Genomic DNA, 24275 nt, shown 5'->3' on the forward strand with positions numbered 1-24275 from the left:
ACTTGACTGGTTTTCCTAACAGTGGGGCAGCTTTCCAACTTTTTTTAATGTTGGAGCAGTTTTCCAACATACACTCTGTTTTGGGGCATTTTTCTAAATTTTCCTTAGAGTTATATATATAATAGAGCGCGGTATCTCAGGATTTTCTCTCTGTCAGGCACGGCACATTTGAATAGGATAAAGACGTACGTAATACTCCCTCCGTCCCTAATAAGATGACCTAGTTGTAGTTTGCACAAATTTTAAGGCAAGGAGAAAAGTGGAGTATATTTAACTATTTTTTACAATTATACCCTTATAGACAATAATTAGTAAAATTTAGAAACGATTTATCTCTTAAACTATACCACGGTTTTTTATAAACTTTATACCGTTGAAAAGCATTTTAAAACACCTACGCAACGAATATAAACATGACTATCAAATTATACATATTTCTTATAGAAAAAATAATTAATTAAAAGAGTAATTTTATAAATATCCCTTGGTTAGTGAAATAGATCATCTATTTATGGGACAAAATTTAAAAACAAGTAGATCATCTTATTAGGGACGGAGAGAGTATAACTTATAACTAAAGGTTGGTTTCCTGTGTTAAGTTTTGTTTACCACTGATCAAGACATGGAAAACATCTTTGCACGTGGAATATGGAATAGCATAGAAGTAGAACGTATAGAGAGGTAGGCCATCTCTTTGAGTTAGCGCTCGTACACCTTTTAGTAACATAAGGTGGTTATTTAGTAGTAAAACAGGAAGAGAGAATCACAAGGTCAAGGTGGACCTTCTCTTTTGTAAAGGAGGTAGTGGCCAACAACAATGTAATTGAACTAAGTTATTCTCAGTAACGTCAGTTTTATTTAGGGGCTCAAAGGATTCGGTTTTGAGAGTTCTTATGGATGAGGAGGATTAATTTATTATCAAGAATACAAAAATATTCTTTCATAACCAAAATAATTATCAAAGATAAATCTAACTAAATCTAAACATAAAAAAAAAAAAAAAAAAAAACCGTATGTTCTTCTTCCTCTCTTCTTATCCTTCATCGCCTCTTCTTTCTCTTCTTCATTTTTTTTTCAAAGACGATTGATTCTCGATTTTCGACCAGTAATAACTTTAATTAGGTAAGAATCGAAAATTCAACCCTTTTTTATTGCTTTTGATCCCATGAATAGTTAGATTTGATTAAACTAGAGATTAAAAAATTAGTTTCATAACTGAATACGGTTGGGAAACATTGATTTCCCAACCGTATGATTGATTTACGGTGGGAAAATATTAATTTCTTCACCGTATAAATTTTTGACGGTTGGGAAAATATGAACGCCCAACCGTAAGTGAGTTGCCTAACTTTTGTATACGGTTGGAAAACCTAACCGTAAGTTACCCCGGCTTTGTATATGGTTGGGAAAATATGAACTCCCAACCGTAACTTCAACTCTCATAAAAAAAAATTATCCGAGTTTTTGATTTTGATTATCAAACATTAACTATAAATCAAATGATTAGTCTAAATTTTATTACAAAATTTATCACTAATTTTGCTCAATTTAGTTGACGTAATCATTAGTTGTTAATTAATTATTGAGATAAGGGGTTTTGAGATTACTATTTGATGATCTAGATTTGTCATCTTGTGAGCCCTCAAAACCAAAATTTTGGAGCCCCTATAATATGTTTCTTTGTTATCCACATTTTACGTCGTTCTTTGTGATTACTATTGCACATTCATGAACAATATATCTATTTGGAATTTGAGTACTATAAGGGCAACTTTAGTAGGACAGATATATTTTGCTTATTTGCATGTACATACAGGCTTGACAAACGTGATTTTTCACTGTGGTTAATAGGCAAACTTAATTAGGGTACCCATTTTAATATATAAACACCTCTTTCTTTTAACAGATGGGTTTCGCTTTTATGGAAATAAATATTTACTTTTGAAAAGACGAGGGTATCCAAATATACCTCAATCTAAAACTTTTCCACCTATAACTCATTTCTCTGAAAGTGATGGTCTATGGACTGAGTCGAGACAATACAACGAATCGGTTCACACTTCGTGTGATCGTCTACGGATACGAGATCGAGACAGTACGGCAACAAGATAACTTGTGTGATTGACAATGAATACAAGATCGAGACAATACAACAACGAAGTATGATTACTTGATAATAGGTTCGGACTTAACCAAACACTATAGGATTGCTATCAAGTAATTAGAAATTAACGTTTGTGTATTTTACTTCTAATTATAATAAATCAATTATAATTGCGGAAATAGAAAAGTAAAAGACACAGCAAGATTTTGTTGACGAGGAAACCGCAAATGCAGTAAAACCTCGAGACCTTGTCCAGAATTAAATACTCTCAGAATTAAGACGCTATACAAAATCTAAACCAACTTCGTATAGTTGAGACCAAGCAACTAAACCTATAGTTCACCTAGTTCCCTCAGTATCCCTGCGCCTCCAACTTGCAATAAGTCACGCACTTGGAACAATTCCTTTGGTTTGTATTCCAAACAGTAAAGGAACAACAAATTTGTTCAGTAACAACTTTTTTCAAACAACGTGATATGAGTTTGACAAAAGGCTCTTCCGTTTAACCAATAAACTCATTTGTCGGGATCTTAGATCAATCTATTCAACAACTACCAAAGTAATTATTTAGACTATGCAATCAATACTATGATTCACAAAGAAATGTATTGATGCCGATCTACGCAACTAATCAATCCAATCTATCAAAAGATAAACCGATTATATTTGGATCCCCATCCGATCAAGTTTTGTGCACACCAAAGATTATGAACTCAAATAAGAAATCTTATTTGTCTTCAAATCTTCTTAGATCTTCAATAAACACCTGCACACAAACAACTTGAATCTCTTGTGATCAATCACACACAGAACGGAGTCTGTTAATGATGGATTATCACAAGACGTCTTTATATACAAACAGTCTAAAGATCCCCGTCGATACTTCGATCTAGTTTGAGTGAATCTTATATCAGAAGAGAAGATTCACAAGCATAAACAAACTAGGTCCAATCAAGTCCAACAACTGTTAGTCAATCAAATCAATCAAAAACTAATAATAAACTACAATTATCTAGTTTCCCACCAACGGTACTCGTAGAGCTTCTCAATCCCAAAGAAGTATTTAAAACGAGCGGCCGTAAGAGATTTCGCCTAATTAAGGTACTTTCCTCTCCGAATACACGACTCCAACAGTAACAACACAACTAGGTAGTTTCGCTGGCTTTGAGGATTAGTTTGCTCGAAATGAAAACTTCAATATTTATAGACCAAGGAAGTCTGGACACCAAGGAATTTCCAAAACCGAATATTCTCAAAGATATGCAATAAAGAGAAAATCGTTTTTCATAATTCCTGGAAATGCTCTGTCCAAATATTGACCGAAATCTCAGTAGAAAATCTCCAATTAGTAAATGCACATTACCAATTTTTATTTTCTAAAGATATGCATTTAATTGTTGAAAATTAAAAGCATATAAAATTAAAAACCTTAATCAAAAGATTCTCAATTTATTTCGATCCGGGATTCTCCTTTAGTTATTAAGGAATATTTTTTAACAATAATAGATAAGAATTACTGCACATGTTCAAAGTATGTCGACATCTTTACTTTGTAAATCCTTTTTCATATTTACAATCTTGGAACTGATTTGCCACACTTCCAAACGAGTTTAGAATTGGTTCATCTGATTTCCAAGAACTATGTGATTGATCAAAACATTCAGTCTCCATTCACGGGTTTAACGATTCTACCAGACACAAAGTTCGGTTCTACCTCCAAGTGGCTACTAGGATCGGTTACACTAGTTTCCATAAAATGGCTAACTAAGTACCAGAATCGGTTACCACTTTCTCATGGTATTACTTGTGATCGGTTGCACAAGTTATAGGATTGGTTACACCAATTACTAAAAATTGTTAACCTACTACAAGGATCGATTACACATCTTGTGATTAGTCCCACCAAGTACTAGGATCGGTTACCCAATGTCTATGATTGGTCACCAATTACAAATATCGATCATACCATCTAAGGTGATTACTTAAAATTGGTTTCACTAATAAAAGTCATACCGATACATAAGTCAGACATTGTGAATAGTTTTACCAAGATACATAAACAATTTATGAGAGGTTATACTAAACACACATATTGGTAATCCAAAGATTTACAATGAATAACAATACCAATAAGCCTAGCGATTTCCCTTTCGATTCACAAAACAAATTTATGAATTGTATTTCCTTTAAACGAATGTAAAAAATTGTTTCATAGGGCGAAATCTTCACCCGTACCCATACATAATAACAATAGCATTCATACGATTATGTCGATGTCTTATATACGAAGTTCAAAATATAGGCGTTATACTTTGTATTATAATTCCTTAATACTACGTCTAACTAGAGTATAATCATTCACAGCTTCGCAGTTATGTTTTCAATATAACATGACTTGAAAGATACGTTAGGAATGAAACAGTTCAAGTCAAAATATTACTAACCTAAAGAGGAAGGATGATGTCGTCGATGTATCTCTTTACTTCTTCATATTCTTCAAGTCTTCGAGTAATACTTGTAATTCTCATATCCTAATAACTTTCTAGCTAACCTATACGAAGTTGACTCTAGTAAATAATCAAGCGACTCTTTATATGAGTTTTGGTTCACTAAAATATGACAACCAAACTTGACATCCAACGCTTGGTGGGTTCAACCGAGCAATGCTTGAACAATCTCCCCCTTTGTCAATTTTAGTGACAAAACTCTTACATCATATGGATAAACAAATTACAAGAATTCATTATACATACGCTTGATTCCAAGTTTCAACAACACAATAACCTGCATATATTCAATCCATAAATGTCGTTGTTGACATTATAATAACAAAGCTAATACTCCCCCTAAAGGTGAGATAGGTAGATTTTCAATCCACACATCTTTTTTATTTTCTTTTGTAGTCCATATAACTACAAATTATCATATGATATGTTTCTCCCCCTTAGTCAATGTTTTACTCTTTCGTTGGATATAATGTTTTAGCACCATTGTCCTTTCCTTAGTGAATTACATCACTTGTTTACTCCATATATTTCTCCCCTTTTTTGTTAAAAAAAATGACAAAGGTACGAGCAAATAAAGGACAAACCAAGGATCTTACAAATCTAAAAGACTTGCATAACCTATAAGAGTTAAGCACGAAGGTTTCACATACCATTTTAGATAACCAATATCAAAACCGAAACTACAAAGTAATTTTATTTTGATATGTTATCAAGGAAACAATTGCCCGAAGCAATTTTCCCTAATAGTTTAGCAAATTAAAAATTGACTAAGCACCTTAGTTCTTTTGCGAAACCGATTGTACAAATACAATCGCTTGTTTGATAAGACCAAAATAAATATCAGAATTAACTCTATTTTTCTCATCAGGTTCTAATTATTCGAAAAATAACTTAGACCTTTCACTTTAAACAAAACAAGTACTAGGTTAGTTAACTAGTATTTCTTGTTAAGGCATTCGGTTAGACTTGAATAACCGAATCCTCCACTTTGAATAGTCTAACTAAGATCAGAATTAACTTAGTTTCTCTTATCCGGAATCGAATTGGACTAAACAAATGATCCCGAAATTTTTTGTTAAGTCATAAACAATTCATACAAACCAAATAAATCAACTTGCATAATTATTTATCTTAACCGGAAGCAATTGAAACAAACATAGATATTAAAGCACCGCAATTGCACCGAAATTTCGTTAAGCCCAAACAATTGATACCAAACAATAAAGCAAGATAACAATAGTTTTTCTCAACCGAAAACAATTGAATCATACACACATCCATAAACAAATAACGGAATAAACATCAATTGTGCCGAAATTTTGTTAAGCAGAAGCAAAATATATGCAATAAAATCAGGCTTTTCTTAAACAGGAAAACGATTAACTAACAAATTCGTTACCTCAAGTTCCGCATCCTCTTCTCCTTTTCTTCGCATCTTTCTGAGGAAGAATATCATTGTGTTGTCATCCTATCGAAAGAACAAAATAACAACAACAACAACCTTTACCAGAGAAAGGTTGAAATCGGTTTTAATTAATGCAAAGCAAAAGTTGAAACCCCGAAACACATATGCTTTTATGCTAAACCAAAAGCTATTCAACATATTGTGACTTTTTCACACATGAGTTTCAATCGGAACCCCTTATGATCCTTTGATAAAGCCTACCAACTTGGGCTTGAACTCAATCCTGCTAAATCAAAAAGTCACCCAAACCATAAGGGTTCACACAATATGAGATCGAATATTAAGGTTATGAAAACCGAAATCAAACATCCCATAAACACATAGCAATAATATAAAGCATTCAAGCACATGTTATGTTATCGAAAAACTATTAACAAGAAAAATTATAAAATAATAATTTTATTCATATATAATAGATAGTTTTATTCAAAATAGACCTTATACAATTATTGAAGGAAATCAAAAACTGATGTCTATTTTCCTGGATTAAGTCTTACATTATGTAACTTAATCTCTAGTGGTGGTCTTATTGTTTACTGAGTTTTCCTCAGTACTCAAACTTTTGAAGCATCCTCAAGAGACTTGTCTGCAACCACTTCTTGTTTTTCAATTTCTTCAATTAGAACCTTGAGGTCAAGAAGAACACTTCTTGTTTCATCAATTCTTTCTTTCATCCAATCTTGATGTTGAACTGTCATTATGAGATTGGTTCTCAGTTCTTCAAAACCTTTGACATAGTGAATCATACTATCAGAACGAATCCACTTGGTTTCGGTTGGATCTTGAAAGTTGTAAGCCAACATACATGACTCATCTTGTGATCCATTCGAACTATCTGAATCATAATCAGACATGATTTTTGATATGTTTTTCTTCTTCCTTTCTGTATTGATTCCTTGACAATCCTTAACCTTTTGAGCTTCCTCCTTATTAGTCTTTGTGACACTACGAGTTATTGGAGGCATGCTCGGTTATTTAAATGGGGATTAATCAGGGATTCTTAATACAAGCAAGAGATTTTTTCCCTTAAGAAGAACCAAATTTTTGAACCTGGACGCTTGTGGAATACCGAAAATATATATAAAATATATTTTGTTTCCATTATCCGAACTTCTCATGCTGGGAGGTTTATTAAAATTCGAAAATTTCAAATGAAACCTATTCTTGGAAGATCATGTTAAACATGAAAATTATTTTATACAGACATGGATTCGCAGCTATCCAAAAATTGTCACAGATTTTTTTTTGATAACAGACACAAACATTGTGCTCTTGTTTTATGTGCTTTTCTCATCCAAAGTTATGAGAACAAATAGGATGAGTTTGCACATTCTCAATACAACTAAGTTGTATTAGAGTAAGCTTTTTCTAGCGTACAGCGTGTATCAGAAACATAGTTCATGTTTCTCTTCGGGAATTTCTGCCCAAGATATTTTCTCCCAAGAAGGTGATCCTTTCTTGATCTAACAATATGATCATTAGGAGAAACTGTACTGACGTGAGAATTTTCAGAGATGGATAAATCTCTCTTAATTCTATCAATGAGATTTTCATAAGATTTTCTCATTCTAAGGATTTCCTTATGATGCACATCACCATGATTGACTGGAACAATTATCGGGAATTCATGATTGTTTCCATTGGCATAGATTCTCTATTTTCCTTTCTTCTGGAGTCGTTCTTCATCAAAAAAAGAACTGTGTCGATATGGGTGTGGAGGAATCTTTTTCCAGAAGCGATTGTCAACTCTTACTTCTGATTCTTTTGAGTTGACTTTATCGAGATGGGGTAAAATCCGTCTTTCTACTGAGGAATAATCGTTCAGTTTTTTAAGACAAGAAACTTCTTTCAATATTCTTACCACCATATTTTGAAGAAGTATAAGTTTCCTGTCAAGTGACTGAAAGTTGTATTCCTTAAAATCATGAACATGGAATCGATTCAAAGTTTCCTTTGGACAGGATTTCGTTTGATCATCAGCAGACATATAAGCTGGTTTCTCATCCTCTTCTGACTTGATGTAGTTAGGAAAACTACCATCATCATGATCTGTTTCAGATGTGATCAAACAAGTTTAGTTATCACAATCTCTCAAAGTTGAGCAAGGACCTTTGTTTTCTTCATCAGAAGAAGTTACAATAGAATCATTAGTCAGAGTCATATGATGTGTCTCTTTATCTTGAGTAAGAGATTTACCAAGAGCTTCTAATTTGACAGTGAGATCCATATTCTCTTTGGCTAAAATATTCAGTTGAATGTCTTTATCTTTGATCTCATTTTTAAGAAGATTTGACTTTGTCTTTCATATTAGCACTATTGTAGACAGAGATTTTATAGGCTTTAGGAGTTTTACCAACTCTTTATCAGCATCTTCTTTTCTATCAGAGAATGACTTAGATGTACTCTTGATTTTCGTAACTCCTGGATCATGGGTCAACGAGTTGGTAACATCTTCCACTTTTGAGTATTCATACTCTTGCATAACGTTAACTAAATCAGACATATATTCAATTCTTATAGGTTGGATCACACCAAACACATATTTTAGATCTTTTCGTGTTTTCCTACTCTGATACCGATTGAAAAGATGAGGGTACGCAAATATACATCAATCTAAAACTTTTCCACCTATAAGTCCTTTCTCCGAAAGTGATTGTTTATGGACTGAGTCGAGACAACACAATGAATCGGTTCACACTACGTGTGATCGTCTATGGATACGAGATTGAGACAATACGACAATAAGATAACTTGCGTGATTGACTATGGATACAAGATCGAGACGATACAGCAACAAAGTATGATTATTTGATAATAGGTTCGGACTTAACCAAACACTATAAGATTTCTATCAAGTAATTAGGAATTAACATTTGTGTATTTTACTTCTAATTATAATAAATGAATTATAATTGCGGAAATAGAAAAGTAAAAGACACAGCAAGATTTTGTTAACGAGAAAACCGCAAATGCAGAAAAACCACGGGACCTTGTCCAGAATTGAATACTCTCAGAATTAAGCCGTTATACAAAATCTAAACCAACTTCGTATAGTTGAGACCAAGCAACTAAACCTATAGTTCACCTAGTTCCCTCAGTATCCCTGCGCCTCCAACTTGCAATACATCACGCACTTGGACAATTCCTTTGGTTCGTATTCCAAACAGTAAAGGAACAACAAATCTGTTCGGTAACAACTCTTTTCAAACAATGTGATATGAGTTTGACAAAAGGCTCTTCTGTTTAACCAATAAACTCCTTTGTCGGGTTCTTAGATCAATTTATTCAACAACTACCAAAGTAACTGTTTAGACTATGCAATCAATACTATGAATCACAAAGAAATGTATTGATGCCGATCTACGCAACTAATCAATCCAATCTATCAAAAGATAAACCGGTTATAGTTGGATTCCCAGCCGATCAAGTTTTCTGCACACCAAAGATTATGAACTCAAATAAGAAATCTTCTTTGTCTTCAAATCTTCTTAGATCTTCAATGAACACCTGCACACAAACAACTTGAATCTCTTGTGATCAATCACACATAGAAAGGAGTTTGTTAATGGTGGATTATCACAAGACGTCTTTAGATCTACAAACCGTCTAAAGATCCCCGTCAAAATTTCGATCTAGTTTGATTGAATCTTATTTCAGAAGAGTAGATTCTCAAGCATAAACAAACTTGGTGCAATTAAAGTCCAACAACCGTTAGTCAATCAAATCAATCAAAAACTAATAATAAACTGCAATTATCTAGTTTCCCACTAACGGTACTCGTAGAGCTTCTCAATCCCAGAGAAGTCTTTAAAACGAGCGGTCGTAAGAGATTTCGCCTAATTAGGATACTTTCCTCTCCGAATAGACGGCTCTACCAGTAACAACACAACTAGGTAGTTTTGCTGGCTCTGAGGATTAGTTTGCTCGAAATGAAAACTTCAATATTTATAGACCAAGGAAGTTTAGACACCAAGGAATTTCCAAAACCGAATATTCTCAAAGATATGCAATAAAGCCAAAATCGCTTTTCATAATTCTTGGAAATGCTCTGTCCAAATATTGACCGAAATCTCAGTAGAAAATCTCCAATTAGTAAATGCACATTACCAATTTTTATTTTCTAAAGATATGCATTTAATTGCTGGAAATTAAAAGCATATAAAATTAAAAACCTTAATTAAAATATTCTCAATTTATTTCAATCCGGGATTCTCCTTTAATTATTAAGGAATATCTTTGAACAATAATAGATAAGAATTACTGCACATGTTCAAAGTATGTCGACATCTTTACTTTGTAAATCCTTTTTCATATTTACAATCTTGGAACCGATTTGCCACACTTCCAGATGAGTTTAGAATTGGTTCATCTGATTTCCAAGAACTATGTCTTTTTTTTCCTCTTTTTTTTTGCTCGATCAATAATAGATTTTATTAAGCCAAAGACAAATTACAAAAAACAACAAAAGGGATTCTTCTCAGTATAGAAGCCCAAACAGAAAAACATCCCATTACAAATGAAAAAAAAAGTCCCATTTAAAATTGCCCAACAGAATCAATAAGATCTTATGTATGTTCTCCCTGGGACTTCCAAATCTTTTAAGAAAGATGGCTTCATCAAGTATTGCTGACTCTCTCCCTTATTCAATCCAGCACCCCTTTTTTCCAGTGCATTGGCTGTGAAATTTACTTCCTTATAACAATGAACAAACTTCATTTGTAATGAGGAATTCTTTATTCTTTTCCATCTGGAGTTTAAGAACCAAGGCATTTTACCTGTCAAGAAAGATGTTACAGCTGCTTTTGAACCAGATTTGATGATTAAGTCTTGAACCCCATTTTTAGTATCCCATTCTGTATCACACATAACTGCCATGAGTTCAGCTATGAAGGTAGTAGCAATCCCTAACCCCCTTACTTCAGCAAAATAGAAATATCCTTCATGATTTCTAGTGATAAAGCCAATACCAGCAACACCTGGGTTACCCCTTGAAACACCCACACAACAAACCATTATTTGATTTCTACAAGGTAGTTCAAACTTTAATTCCATTTTCTGCAACCTTCTCACTGGTCTATTCTTCAAATCAAAATTTCTGAAAACTTGGAAGTCATAGCTACAATCCCACATTTTGCCTGTAATTCTCAGTTCATTGTCTTTTGTGAATTTTAAGATTTTTCTCTTGAGAGTACCAATATCAGGTCTTATTTCTTCAAAAGCAATCTTATTTCTTAGGAACCACATCTCCATCATTGTTATTGATGCTGACAAAATCCATACTTCCTGAACTGCACTGCTTTTTGATCCAGTTAAAGTCATTACATCTTCATAAGATTGAGGATTTAAGAACAAGAACATGCTCCCCAACCACTTCCGGATTATTTGACTGAAATTGCAGTTCCATAAGATGTGTTCCAAATTTTCAGAATCATTTGCATACATATAACACTTTGAAGCAAGATTGTAACCTCTCCCCTGTCATTTACTATCAGTTGCACAAATACCTCTTACTATCTTCCAAATATTATTAGTTGTGGAAGGATGAAGAACTGGATGCCATACATTTCTTGTCCATACCTTTTTATCATAGTGAGTTCTAATGCATTCTACTGCTGACTTTACAGTAAATTCACCAGTCATAGTACCAGACCAGATTCTTTTATCTTCTCCTGTTGATAAAATTGGTAACTCTTCAAGCTGAAAGTATTGTAACATTCTCTGAGGTAAAACCCATTTTCCATTCTCTATAAAATCAGCCACTTTCATACTCCTTGTATCCTCCATATATGTATCATCTGGGAATAATTCACATAATGGTCTGTCTTTGATCCATACATCATTCTAAATTGAGATTTTTTCTCCATTACCAACCACCCACCTAGTATATTTTTTAACATATTCCATTACCCATTTAAGACCAGGCAAGATTGATGATTTCTTATAACTTGTCTTCAGTTCACCATTATCTGTAAAATATTTTGCTCTCATAAACACAGCCCATTCAGCTTCTGATTCAAGTAGTTTCCATAACAATTTCATAAGAAAAGATTTGTTCACAATTTCCAACCTTTTAATACCCAAACCACCTTCCTCAAGAGGAACACACACTTTATCCCATTTTAGTGTTATTGCTTTTCTAGTATCTGATTCACCTGACCATAGAAAGTTCCTTATCATTCTTTCACACATTTTCACAATCTTAATTGGCCATTTATAAACTGCCATATTATATATAGGTATGCTGCTAAGAACAGACTGCACTAGTGTCAGTCTATCTTTAAAAGATAACAAACTTCCTATCCATCCAGATAGTCTATTTTGAATCATTTCCACTACTCCTCAAATTCTATTTATTTTCACTCTACCTGGTTGCAGAATAACCCCTAGATACTTGTCAGGCATCTTTGATAATGGAAAGTTAAAATCATCTGCTATTTGTTGCTTCCTCCCTTCATTAACTCCTCCCACAAAGACCTTACTCTTCATTTGATTAATCTTTTGACCTGATGAAACTTGATAATCATTCAAAAGTTTTTTAATATATTGAATGTTTCTTTTGATCCATTAAAGAACAAAAAAACATCATCCGCAAAAAGAATATGAGTAGGTTGTATCCCTCCTCTATTCACCATAGGGATTATCTTCTTATCCTGCACCCATTTCTTCAAGTTTCTACTAAGAATATCTTCTGCTATAACAAACAGGATTGGAGACAAAGGGTCACCTTGTCTCAGTCCTCTGTTTACTTGAAAGAAACCCACAGGTCCACCATTCACTAAGACTGATATTCTTGCTGATAGAAATAAAGTATGCAACCATTGTACCCATTTTTCAGAAAAACCAAATCTTTTTAGAGATTCAAACAAAAACTCCCAACTCAAAGAATCATAAGCTTGAGTAATGTCTATTTGTAGACCCACATTTCAAAAACATTCAGTCACCATTCATGGGTTTAACGGTTCTACCAAACACAAAGTTCAGTTCTACCTCCAAGTGGATACTAGGATCGGTTACACCATAAAATGGCTAACTAAGTACCAGGATCGGTTACCACTTTCTCATGGTATCACTTGTGATCGGTTGCACAAGTTATAGGATCGGTTACTCCAATTACTAAAACTTGTTAGTACACATCTTGTGATTAGTCCCACCAAGTACTAGGATCGGTTACCCAATGTTTAGGATTAGTCACACCAATTACGAATATCGATCATACCATCTCAGGTGATTACTTAAGATTGGTTTCACTAGTAAATGTCATACTGATACATAGGTCAGGCATTGTGAATAATTTAACCAAGATACATAAACAAGTTATGAGCGGTTATACTAAACACACATATTGGTAATCCAAAGATTTGCAATGAATAACAATACCAATAAGCCTAGTGATTTCCATTTATATTCACAAAACAAGTTTATGAATTGTACTTCCTTTATACGAATGTAAAACATTATTTCCTAGGACGAAATATTCACCCATACCCATTCATAATCATAATCACAATAACATCCACTCGATTATGTCGATGTCTTATATACGAAGTTCAAAATATAGGCGTTATATTTCGTATTATAATTCCTTAATACTACGTCTAACTAGAGTATAATCATTCACAGCTTCGCAGTTATGTTTTCAATATAGCACGACTTGAAAGATATGTTAGGAATGAAACAGTTCAAGTCAAAATATTACTAACCTCAAGAGGAAGGATGATGTCGTCAATGTAGCTCTTTACTTCTTCATATTCTTCAAGTCTTCGAGTAATACTTGTAAGTCTCATATCCTAATAACTTTCTAGCTAACATATACGAAGTTGACTCTAGTAAATAATCAAGCGACTCTTTAAATGAGTTTTGGTTCACTAAAATATGACAACCAAACTTGACATACCAACGCTTGGTGGGTTCAACCGAGCAATGCTCTAACAACTTTGGTTAAGTCGGACCGGTTATATATTAAAGTAATCAAAATAACTAACTTAAAAATTCAGGAATTTTATAATAAAAAAATTGCTCGGTGGTACTTGGGACGATCGGCTCAACTTGAGACTCGAAGGAAAAAATCTCATATTTGAGGATTTATCCATCCATTTTGCTTGTTTGTTAGTCTCACTGTGGGTGTATAATGGACGAATCTGTTAGTTTTATGAATTCCATTGGACTGGTCTAATATATTATGATGGAGACGGATCCAAAGATTTTTTTTCTCTCGAGTAGACTGGAATGTCATGGATTGCCACGATGGACGAGGGTGACAACATGTTTTTTTGGAACGAATCGCGTAATGAGCAAAGCTCTGGATTAAGGTCCAAAAGTATGACTCTATATAAAGCATCAACCGTGCGTGTTGAAAAATCAATTGGACAGGTCGCGTGAGTTATTCAGGTTTTACCAAGTTAACCTTCCTAATCGAGTTAGGAACAGTAGTAGCAATTGGGAATCATTTGATAAAATGGAGGTTGCAGATGATATCTTGGAATTCTTTGACAAACGGGTATGTGAAATGGGAAGCAATTGAAGTTACTCAGATATTGTTAGATGAAATGCCTGAGAGGGATTTTTTTTTCTTTATTATTCTATTTCGTGGGTACTCAAAATGTGAAAGGGTGGGGGTGATGAACATTGGTTATCCCACAACACCAAGGTAACTATTTTTGATTCTCGGGGTTCTTAATTCTGTTTTTTTTATTATTTTTGAGATAAACAACATAAATTCACCTCTCATCACTATGGATTTTCTTTAACGGAGTAATTCAAGATTCATATTAAAACATATTCAAAATTAAAGATACAAATCTACAATTGAACACATGTATCAGGGTTCCAAATGTTAACATTAAGATTCTAGAGATGGTGGTACTGGTACGAGTCAAAATAGATTATATGGTGCTCTCAGCAAATCTAGCACTGAGCTGGTACCAAGATGATACGAGATAATCCATCTATATAAGCCTTTAAAAAGCCGACAAAGATTTTTTTATTTTTGCAAGTTAAAATTTCATTCAAAGAGCTAACGTAGGGGGTTAACAACCCTTGTATCTGGCATAGTAGATCCATCTAATGTCAAGATGTGTTTGACATTTGATGCATCTACTTTCAGAGCCACAATGATACAAAAAGGAGGCTGGTTTATGCAACTACAAGTGGTTTGAAAAGTCCTAGCTTCCTTGGTGATTGTTATTTTCAATGATGTTGTAGTAAGATGATTCGTTCACTCAGACTTGTTGAGAATTTGTTTTAAAACTTCATAACAAAAATAAGGAAAATATATACAAAAATCATGACGGGATGAAGAGATGACTGGGACTCGGGATTCCACCAATCCTCACATTCATGCAGTTCAACTATTAATTCCGGACAATTAAAGCTCATAAAATAACAAACATCGACTCTAAATCTTTGCCAAGGTAGATTTTATAAAGAATTATATGTAAATCACAAGCACGACGCATCAAAAGTACCTAAGACTAAGCATGCGACATCAAACGAAATCACAAATAATCAAGAAAAATCATAAATCAATTTCAATATTGCAAATAGTCATAAAGGAATTAAATAGAATTATCACATGGGTGAAAAACAGCTTCCTCCGTCGTCCCAAAGAGCTATGAGGACATACATATTCTCAACCTATCTCCAACTAACTAGAATGCCAGAGAAATTTAAGGTGTCAGCTCTAAAGCAGAACAAAGAATAGGGGAGACACATCCGCAACACTGCTAGATAAAGAGATATCCGCCACACAGCTATATAAACATTGTAAGATGCATCTGCTTTACAGTTGGATAAGATTAGGAGAGAGATAAAGATGAGAGGGACATCTGCTACACAGCTGGACTAATTACGTGTGATGAGTTGAACCAATGCTAGAAAGATCTTGTGCCAGATGGAAAGCGGACTAAAGAAGCAACCAATATGCATCTTTCTTCGACTCTCTCATAGTTCTCAGTAGAAACAACGTCTTCTTCGGCTTCAACTGTTGATGATAAACTCTCGAACCTTGACAATTTAACTTTTCTCCTTAATTTCTTGCTTGAAACTTCCTTATAGATTTCTACTTCCCTATGGCCTTATTGAACAAAAAGCTAAAATGATTCTTTTCTCTTTTTTTTTCCATTTCATTTTTCATTTTATTTATTTTTTTTGAAGAGAAATTAACAAGACAAAAATTTACATGGCCATGAGAGAAGGACTTTAGAACTTGGATCTTCACAACTTGTAATGTCTTGGCATTATGAACTTCAACAACTTATATGGTTTGATTTTCTTTGCTCTAAGTCTTCAACTTTGATTTTTTTAATTATTCTTTTCTATTGTTTCTTCTAAACCATAAACGTATTCAACTTTCTTCATAGATTGATGTCGCTCCGCTTGTTGATGATGATAAGTTTCTACTGAAAGAGAGTCGTAATCCAGTATCTAAGACTACATTGTGAGGTTGCTTTGTCTTTCTGGCATTTCCTTCTGACCTACTTTCCTTTCCGTCATGGATGGTTAGGTCCATCATGGTTACCCTCTAAAAGGAACAAGTTCTCTCCTGAATTTCAAAGATCTCAATGTATTTTTCTCTAATGTCTCAATAGAATGTTATCCCTAGCAATTCCAATTTCTATCTTTTCGGTGAGAAGCAATATGTAAACTTAGCTAACCGGATACTAGAAGTTTCTCCCTTACCCCCAAACTTAAATCTAACATTGTACTCAATGTTCTAAAGATAAAATTAAAAACATGAACAAGGAGAAACTATTACCACTTGAGGGAAAAGAAATAAGGAAGAATATTACCGTGTCGCATGAAAATGGGTTACCTCCCAAGAAGTGCTAAGTTTAAAGTCTTCAGGCAGACATTGGAAGAATTAGTCACCTCGTAGAATCATATAGAAGTTGCCGGAATAACTGTGGGTCATCTGGATCAAAAAGTGTTACCCACAAGAAGAGGAAACTGCAACAGACCAAAAAGATACCGAAAATACCCTTGTTTAAGACAACTACATCTAGTTGTGGTTCAGGTTCAAGCTCTATAAAAGGGTCTAAATAAAAGGCTTTCATAGGTTGGATTTCCTCAAAGGCATTCTGAAGATCCGGCTGAAGAGTCTGGAAATACTCAATTAAGAACTTAGAAGGGCATCACAAAAGCCTGAATAATTGGGGATCCTCTAAGTCAATCAGATTTGACTCACACAGCTGACCACAATGAAAGATGTGGTCTTCCTTAAGAAAATGTGTCGACCTTATTCTCCTAAAGTAATTAGGTTTAGTCTCAAAACTTAATAACCGACACATCTGAAAATCATATGTTCCCACAATTGGAAAAAAAGTTTTTGGTGGGAAAACAAAGTCAATCTTGGTTTCATAGCATGTTTAACTACATCAACTAGAGGATGGGTTTCTAAAAACTGAGCTTCTTTCTGGAGATCACTAGGTTCGGGAAATGTGTATGAAGATAATCTTGTAAGATGGTTGAGGCACAAATGTCAAGTCCTACACGAGGGAACTTTCTAAGAGTTAAAGGTAAGGCACCAGGAAAGTGATAATCACCCTCAATGTCTCTAGATAGACTAGTCACAATCTCCCTAATTTCTAGATCATCAGATTCCTGAAAATGGTCAATTGATTCTTCTAAGTTATTATCATGTAATGCATCCTTACTCATCCCTACGAGTTTATCGTCTTCTAAGACTAGTGTTTCTAAATCTCTAGACTCCAAAACAGTATTCTCATGGTAAACTCTTTCCTCTAAACCATAATCACAATCATATAAAGGATTATCAGCGAAAGTTTTTAGTATATGCTCATTAACTGAGGTGTTAATCATAATTACTTCCTCCGATTCACTGATAGGCACATCAAATAATGTATTATCCAACACACTGCAGGTTAAAGGATCATGAACTACATCTAGTCAAATCCACATCCTTTTGAATAGGTGAATAATCATTAAAATTATCGGGATTTGGACCAGAAATAATATTATCATTATGAAGCTCAACTGGAGTAACCATTTCCTGATCACTATGCCTACATATGTATGATTCTCCATCAATATTATTCTCATCATAATCATCATTATAATAACATGAAAAAGATCGAACCTCATCAAAACAAGTAGTGTTACCAATTCTAACCTCGTTATCTTGATTATGTGAATAACTATCTTCATTCTCAAGGGTATTATTGGATACACTATATTGGAAATTCAAGTTATTTCGAGCAATACTTTCGTTCGTCTCTAACTCAAGTCTACGTGTCGACTCAGCTATCCTCTCAAAGGTATCTTCTAAAGAAAGTTACCTTAGTGTTGGATCTAAGTTTTCAGTTAACCTATTGAGGATATCTTCTAAAGAAGATTCAGTCGTTGGTGCATTTCTTTCGTCCATAACTATGTTATTCACCTCATCTAACTTACATGTCGATTCAGCTAACTTACGTGTCGACTCAGCTAAATACCTGAGGGACTCTTCTAGAGAAGGAATAGGAACAGAAGGATCATAAAAAGGACTACTTTTCAAAAGTTTGATTGTATCCTCTAGAGACGAAGAACTAGTATTATAATCTTCTTGCTCGTATGACTGATGCACGTGTGGATAGTAATTGGGCTCACCATGGTATGACCCATAACCTTCAAAAGGTTGGTGTTCCCAACCACTGTTCACACTATGGTCATAAAAAGAATAATGTTCATGTTGCTCAGTCGAATAGTCATTGTATTGGTTATACCAGTTTGACATCCTAACTGCAAGGGAATTCTAAACAAGCACAAAGAAGGCTGACTCGACCACAACAATTCTATTTTATCTAGCAAACAAAAAGCATGATGGCTCCACTTAGATTGTTTCTAGACCGGATTCTATTCTTTCGAAAAGGAATTAGTTACAATCTGAGAAAACCTCTCTGGAATCAATCCGAGTTAAAGTAAGTTGAATAGAGACGAGGGAAGCTCAGTGGAGCTTTGATACCCAAGGCCTCACCGGCATTACAAGGCGGCGTATACAATTTAAGAAACCATCATGAACTTCGAAGTATGCTCAATAGAGCAACCAATATTTTTCGAACGACTTTCCTATTAAGCTCGTTACCCTATCGGTTTCGTTCTAGTCCAAATTTTAAGGCTTAGGTTCGCGTAGTTTACGTGTTCCTAAGGCGGGCAAGAAGGAAACGGTGATGGAATCCGAGTCCTTATCTTGATTTGGCCAGGCCTTGCCCTTTACTAGAAAATTAAATTCGATTTCAGGTCCTCAACATATATGCATACGAAATCATCCAGTAAACCCGCTGACAGGGGATTCGCGGGTGTTTAGAATTCTTACCTCCCATTCCAGACGGGGGATGAACCGTTGAAGTCGACTCGGACCACCGACTCCAATGTCAGTGTACGAACCCGAGGGGACGAGGCGATATCGTAATCGCCGTCCTTCTCTGCAAACAGTTTATATTTAAACTAACCCTTCCTTAGGGTTTTAAAAAAAATGTCCAATGTCCAAAAATAGAATTCAAAAAGTGTCCAAAAAAAATAAAAGATTACATAAATAAAACTCTAATTACAGTTTCTAAAAATAAAAAGAAATAACTATATACAAGGAAAACAAAATTTTCTTCTTCACTCCTTTTGGATTTCTCTTTTATTTCCTTCTTTGACCTTGCTTTTTCTTTTTAGCACTTTTTTTTTCTCTAGCTTAGCTCCGAATCTGAAACAAAACAAAAAATACCAAAAGGCGTAAAAAAGAACAAAAATAATAAAAGTAAAAATAAACCTAAAAACAAATTTATAAACAAGTCTGCGTCGGCGGCGCCAAAAATTAATGGTTATTTTCAATGATGTTATAGTAAGATGATTCGTTCACTCAGACTTGTTGAGAATTTGTTTTAAAACTTCATAAAAGAAATAAGGAAAATATATACAAAAATCGTGACGGGATGAAGAGATGACTGGGACTCGGGATTCCACCAATCCTCACATTCATGCAGTTCAACTATTAATTCCGGACGATTAAAGCTCATAAAATAACAAATATCGACTATAAATCTTTGCCAAGGTAGATTTTATAAAGAATTATATGTAAATCACAAGCACGACGCATCAAAAGTACCTAAGACTAAGCATGCGACATCAAACGAAATCACAAATAATCAAGAAAAATCATAAATCAATTATAATATTGCAAATAGTCATAAAAGAATTAAATAGAATTATCACATGGGTGAAAAACAGCTTCCTCCGTCGTCCCAGTGATGGGTTCTAGATCCACATGGTGAAAAAACTCTCAAGGAATTCTTCATTGCTCAAAAAGATGTTTGCAAGGAGAAAAGGTATAAAGCAGTGTGTTTGTAACAGTTATAATTGTTACAGAACTCACTGTTGCAAAGAAACACTAACATACTGTTGCGAACTGGACTAAGTGTTACAGAAATTGTTACAAAGATATCAAATTTGAAAGTAAAAGCAACGGTTTCTGCGACTGTCTATATGTGTTGTTTTGTGTTCTTCCTCTTCTTCTTCGTTGCAGCAATGGTGATTGTCTGCAACTCGATTCCAAGCCTCTGTTCAATCCCCCAAACTCTCCATACCCTTATCTGATACTCCAGCCTCTTATTTATACTCGACAGGTACAAGAATAACACCTCATTACTTACGGAAATCTTCCCATTACTCGGCAGTCAATGAAAATATTCCCGAGAAGTTTTTTTCCCATTCTTGTCTTTTTCATGCGTCTGTTGTAGTCAACCTCCATCCAAACACTCTTCCACACATCCCAGCATGTGTCAAACACGCTCAGATCACAAGAAATCTTCCCAAACATAACCAGAAATCCCGTAATATCCTCGAGTAAATATTCTTCCCCTGTTTTCTTCTAATCCGAGAATCCAGCCCATTCTAATCGAAACCATCGACCATACCATTCTTGTTTGGTCCAAACATGCCCGTAGAAACCAAAACCAGTGCTCGAGTCTCACTCAAACTTGTCAAAAATCCTTACAGAGTTTCCACATGAAGAAAACCCAAGAATCTGTTCAATCATTATATCCATCATTCTAGCCAATTCTGGTCTAAACGACGACCATTACCTGCCCTGTTGAGTCAAAATAAACAAACCCAGTGAGTTTCGGCCTTTGAATCTCCCTAGAACATGATCAATCTTCAAGCCCTAATTCTGTTATGTGAATATCCAGTTTCCCGCAAAAATCAAATTTCAAACGAAGAAAGGGTCACCCCTTATCCAACAGCTGGGGTGCCAAATAACCATTGGGTGCTAATGACAAATTTGGGCTACACATAGCCGCTGGTGTCCCTTATCAAAAGTGGGGGTCCGTATAGAAAATGTCCTCTGAGTGTGACCCGAGCAACTTTTCGAGCCGAATTTTCCAAAAATGTTTATTTCCCCAAAAATACCTACAAACACATAAAACACCATAATAAGTGCGAAATCGAGTACTAACAATACGGAACATTTAGGACAAATTAGACACATAAATGCGTTTATCACTTAGCAAGAAGGTCAGCTGAATTGTTGGCAGTTCTTGGAATAAAGAAAAAAACTAAAAAAGTTAGAACAAAATCTAATCTCATATTTTACTTTGTCCATAATAGTTTGTGTTCCCAAAATATAGAGGAGGGATTCCCATTCAAATAGTCAAAAGAGATTTTTGCAGTCACCTTCTATGCTGAAGTTTGATAAGCCTTTTGCTCTTGCCCATTTGGCTGTATGAAGAAGTCCCATTGCCTCTGCCTCTTCTGGAGATGTTGTTGTGAATGGTCCTACCTGGCCTTGCTCAAAGGTTCATGTATCATTACGCAAAATTATGGCATAACCTGCTGGACTGTTAAGAGAAAACCAAGCTGCATCATAATTAATTTTGTATTGTGAGTTATTGGGTAATCTCTAAGATATCCTATGGGTTTCCTTGCATTTAATCTGACTAGTGAACTCATTGTAGTTCCAGTAATATAAGTGCCTTTGTATTTCTTGAGCTAATTGAGAACAAGTTATGTTTATTCTCAAACACTCTGTCACATCTTTCCTTCCAGATAAACCAAATTTTTGTTATAATGATTTCCAATAGTAAGACTTTGTTTGGGTGTTCCATCCAAGCTTTGCATATGTCCAAGAAAGTTGTGGTATCACTAAAATGTAATTCTACTGGATTCGGATTAAGGGCCCAAACGGATTGTGCAAAGGGACGGTGAAACAAAATATGTTCTAATGTTTCGTTAGTATCACAACCTAGAGGACATTTCAGAGAGATATCTTTCATGAATCTAGATAATTTGAGATTAGTAGACACTGCATTTTGAAGGCATTTCCAGGTAAAGAGTTTGATCCGCTGAGATAAGTTTAAGGCCCACAACCCTTTCCAGAAGTCCTCAAATAATCCTAAGTTATGTGTATTGATAGTATTTTATGTTAATTTTTGATACATAGGTTTCACTGAGAAATCTTCCGATTCGGTTAATAACCATCTGAGTTTATTTGGTTTAGGATTTGCTTCTCTGTTTATGGCTAATCTGATACTACAAATTTTTCTGGCTATGTGGTTTGGAAAGAGTGATTGAATTAGGTTATTATTCCACTTTTTAGTGGTAGGATTAATGAGATCTTCCACAAGTGCTAAATGAGAGTTAGTTGTTTTCCTAATCTGAAAGATATTCCTGATTAGATAAAGATAGTTGATGGCAAACAATTATATGATCATTCACAACTAAGAGTTGGGTAACTCACTCTAAATGGGAGCATTACTTTAAGTTATGAAAGATTATCCTGATTAGATGAGCTATTAGGATTGAAAATGCGGGGTACCAAAATACACCACCAACTTTTTCTTAGGCAACCTATATGGACTAAACTCAATCCGAGAGTTACAATTTAATGAATCTCATTCAGGAACTATATGAAGAGTTTATATCTCTTTATCTCACAATCAATATGTAAATGGACAATTCCAAAGATCAATATCCAAGATCGATATCCAAAAATCAATATAACGTGAGAGTACTTGGACAATTCCAAAGATCAATCAAGTCGTATCCAACAATTACGAATGCGTATCTTGTATATACTCGTTACCTTTCTAGTTTATCATTGATTGTAGAAGAGAGGAGTCGTGCTCTATTGTAAAATACAACAATTAATTTATTAACAACTCAATTCCATGACTAAACTTGTCAATAATAACATAAATTACACAAAGTGTGATGACAATTCAAACGATACTAGGATTATTATTTTGTTCAATCACTGAAACCAGACAAGCAGCTCTGTCTGAGTCGATCTAACCATAACACCTGATTGGATCATTACAACCCTTGTTTGCAACCTCTTCCTCCACATTTTTCAAGATATTGATGATGATATTCTTTTACGCGTTTTTAGGGGCCACTCAAAAGGATTTAGGGGCCAACAATAAAACAAAAAAGGTCACCCAAAGGGAAAATGTAGCCAGCCCTTATCTCGCGTAATTTTTATTGAAAAAATTACCCTTATATTCGGAGGATATGATAACATTTTTATCCTCTGATTGGAATCAGAAGCCAAAATATTACCCAGACTTCCGATTGTAGTCGGTGCAGTATTAGAATGATTTCTGTTTCATTTTTTCCATTTCTTTTTCATTTTTGAGTTGTTAGAGTTATAGAGAAGAAGGTGGAGGAAAAAAGGGAAAACCCATTTTATCACTACAAAAATGGATGGATATGAAGAAGAAGGTGAGAATCATGGCGAAGAACAAAATGTTGAGGGTTCACGAACGTTTAGAGAAGACGATTTGGGGTATATGTTGAATGATCCAAACTTTTGTGGAGAGGAAAGCCTAGACGACCCTTTCATGGAAGAAAATGGAGAATCGCCTGATATTGAAGCTAACGATGCATGTAAAACACAGGTATTGTGTTAAGAAACTTAAAATACTCGATTTGCATGCGTTTGTGTGCTTTTGTAAACAAGAAAAAACTGATTATTGCATGCATTGAATGCCATGAACTACCCAGATTCGGTAGATAATTTCTCGAATAAACTTATGAATATAATACACTGAGTACCAAATATGTATATTCGGTAGTTCCAAGATAGTAGTTTACCGCCGAATATGAGAAAAAACCCCAAACTGGTTTTCCAAAAAAATCTACATTCGGTAGTTATGTAGAGTTATTTACCCCCGAATGGCCCCAAAAACGAATTCCTCAAAAAATTTCAAAACTCAGTATT

General features: G+C 34.5%; 1 protein-coding gene across 1 annotated transcript; it reads right to left on the reverse strand.

Annotated features, from left to right (window-relative positions):
- Positions 1 to 10630: 10630 nt before the first annotated feature.
- Positions 10631 to 12562, reverse strand: LOC113315823. The gene is made up of 4 exons (XM_026564075.1): positions 12442 to 12562; positions 11984 to 12228; positions 11654 to 11773; positions 10631 to 11551 (listed from the first exon to the last, which is right to left on the reverse strand). The coding sequence occupies exons 1-4, from the start codon at positions 12560 to 12562 to the stop codon at positions 10631 to 10633; spliced, it is 1407 nt and encodes a 468-aa protein (XP_026419860.1).
- Between the last annotated feature and the right edge of the window lie 11713 nt (positions 12563 to 24275).

Source organism: Papaver somniferum, chromosome 10 (genome assembly GCF_003573695.1).
Source record: "Papaver somniferum cultivar HN1 chromosome 10, ASM357369v1, whole genome shotgun sequence".
NCBI classification, from domain to species: domain Eukaryota; kingdom Viridiplantae; phylum Streptophyta; class Magnoliopsida; order Ranunculales; family Papaveraceae; genus Papaver; species Papaver somniferum.

Excerpts from the sequence above, each read along its gene's own strand:
- LOC113315823 (XM_026564075.1), bottom strand. The coding sequence starts at position 12,562 with ATGAAGAGTAAGGTCTTTGTGGGAGGAGTTAATGAAGGGAGGAAGCAA. Across the intron at positions 12,229-12,441 it reads AGGGGTTATTCTGCAACCAG|GTGAATCAGATACTAGAAAA; the intron begins GTAGAGTGAAAA and ends TTCTATGGTCAG. Across the intron at positions 11,774-11,983 it reads TCTTGCCTGGTCTTAAATGG|CTTGAAGAGTTACCAATTTT; the intron begins GTAATGGAATAT and ends CAATACTTTCAG.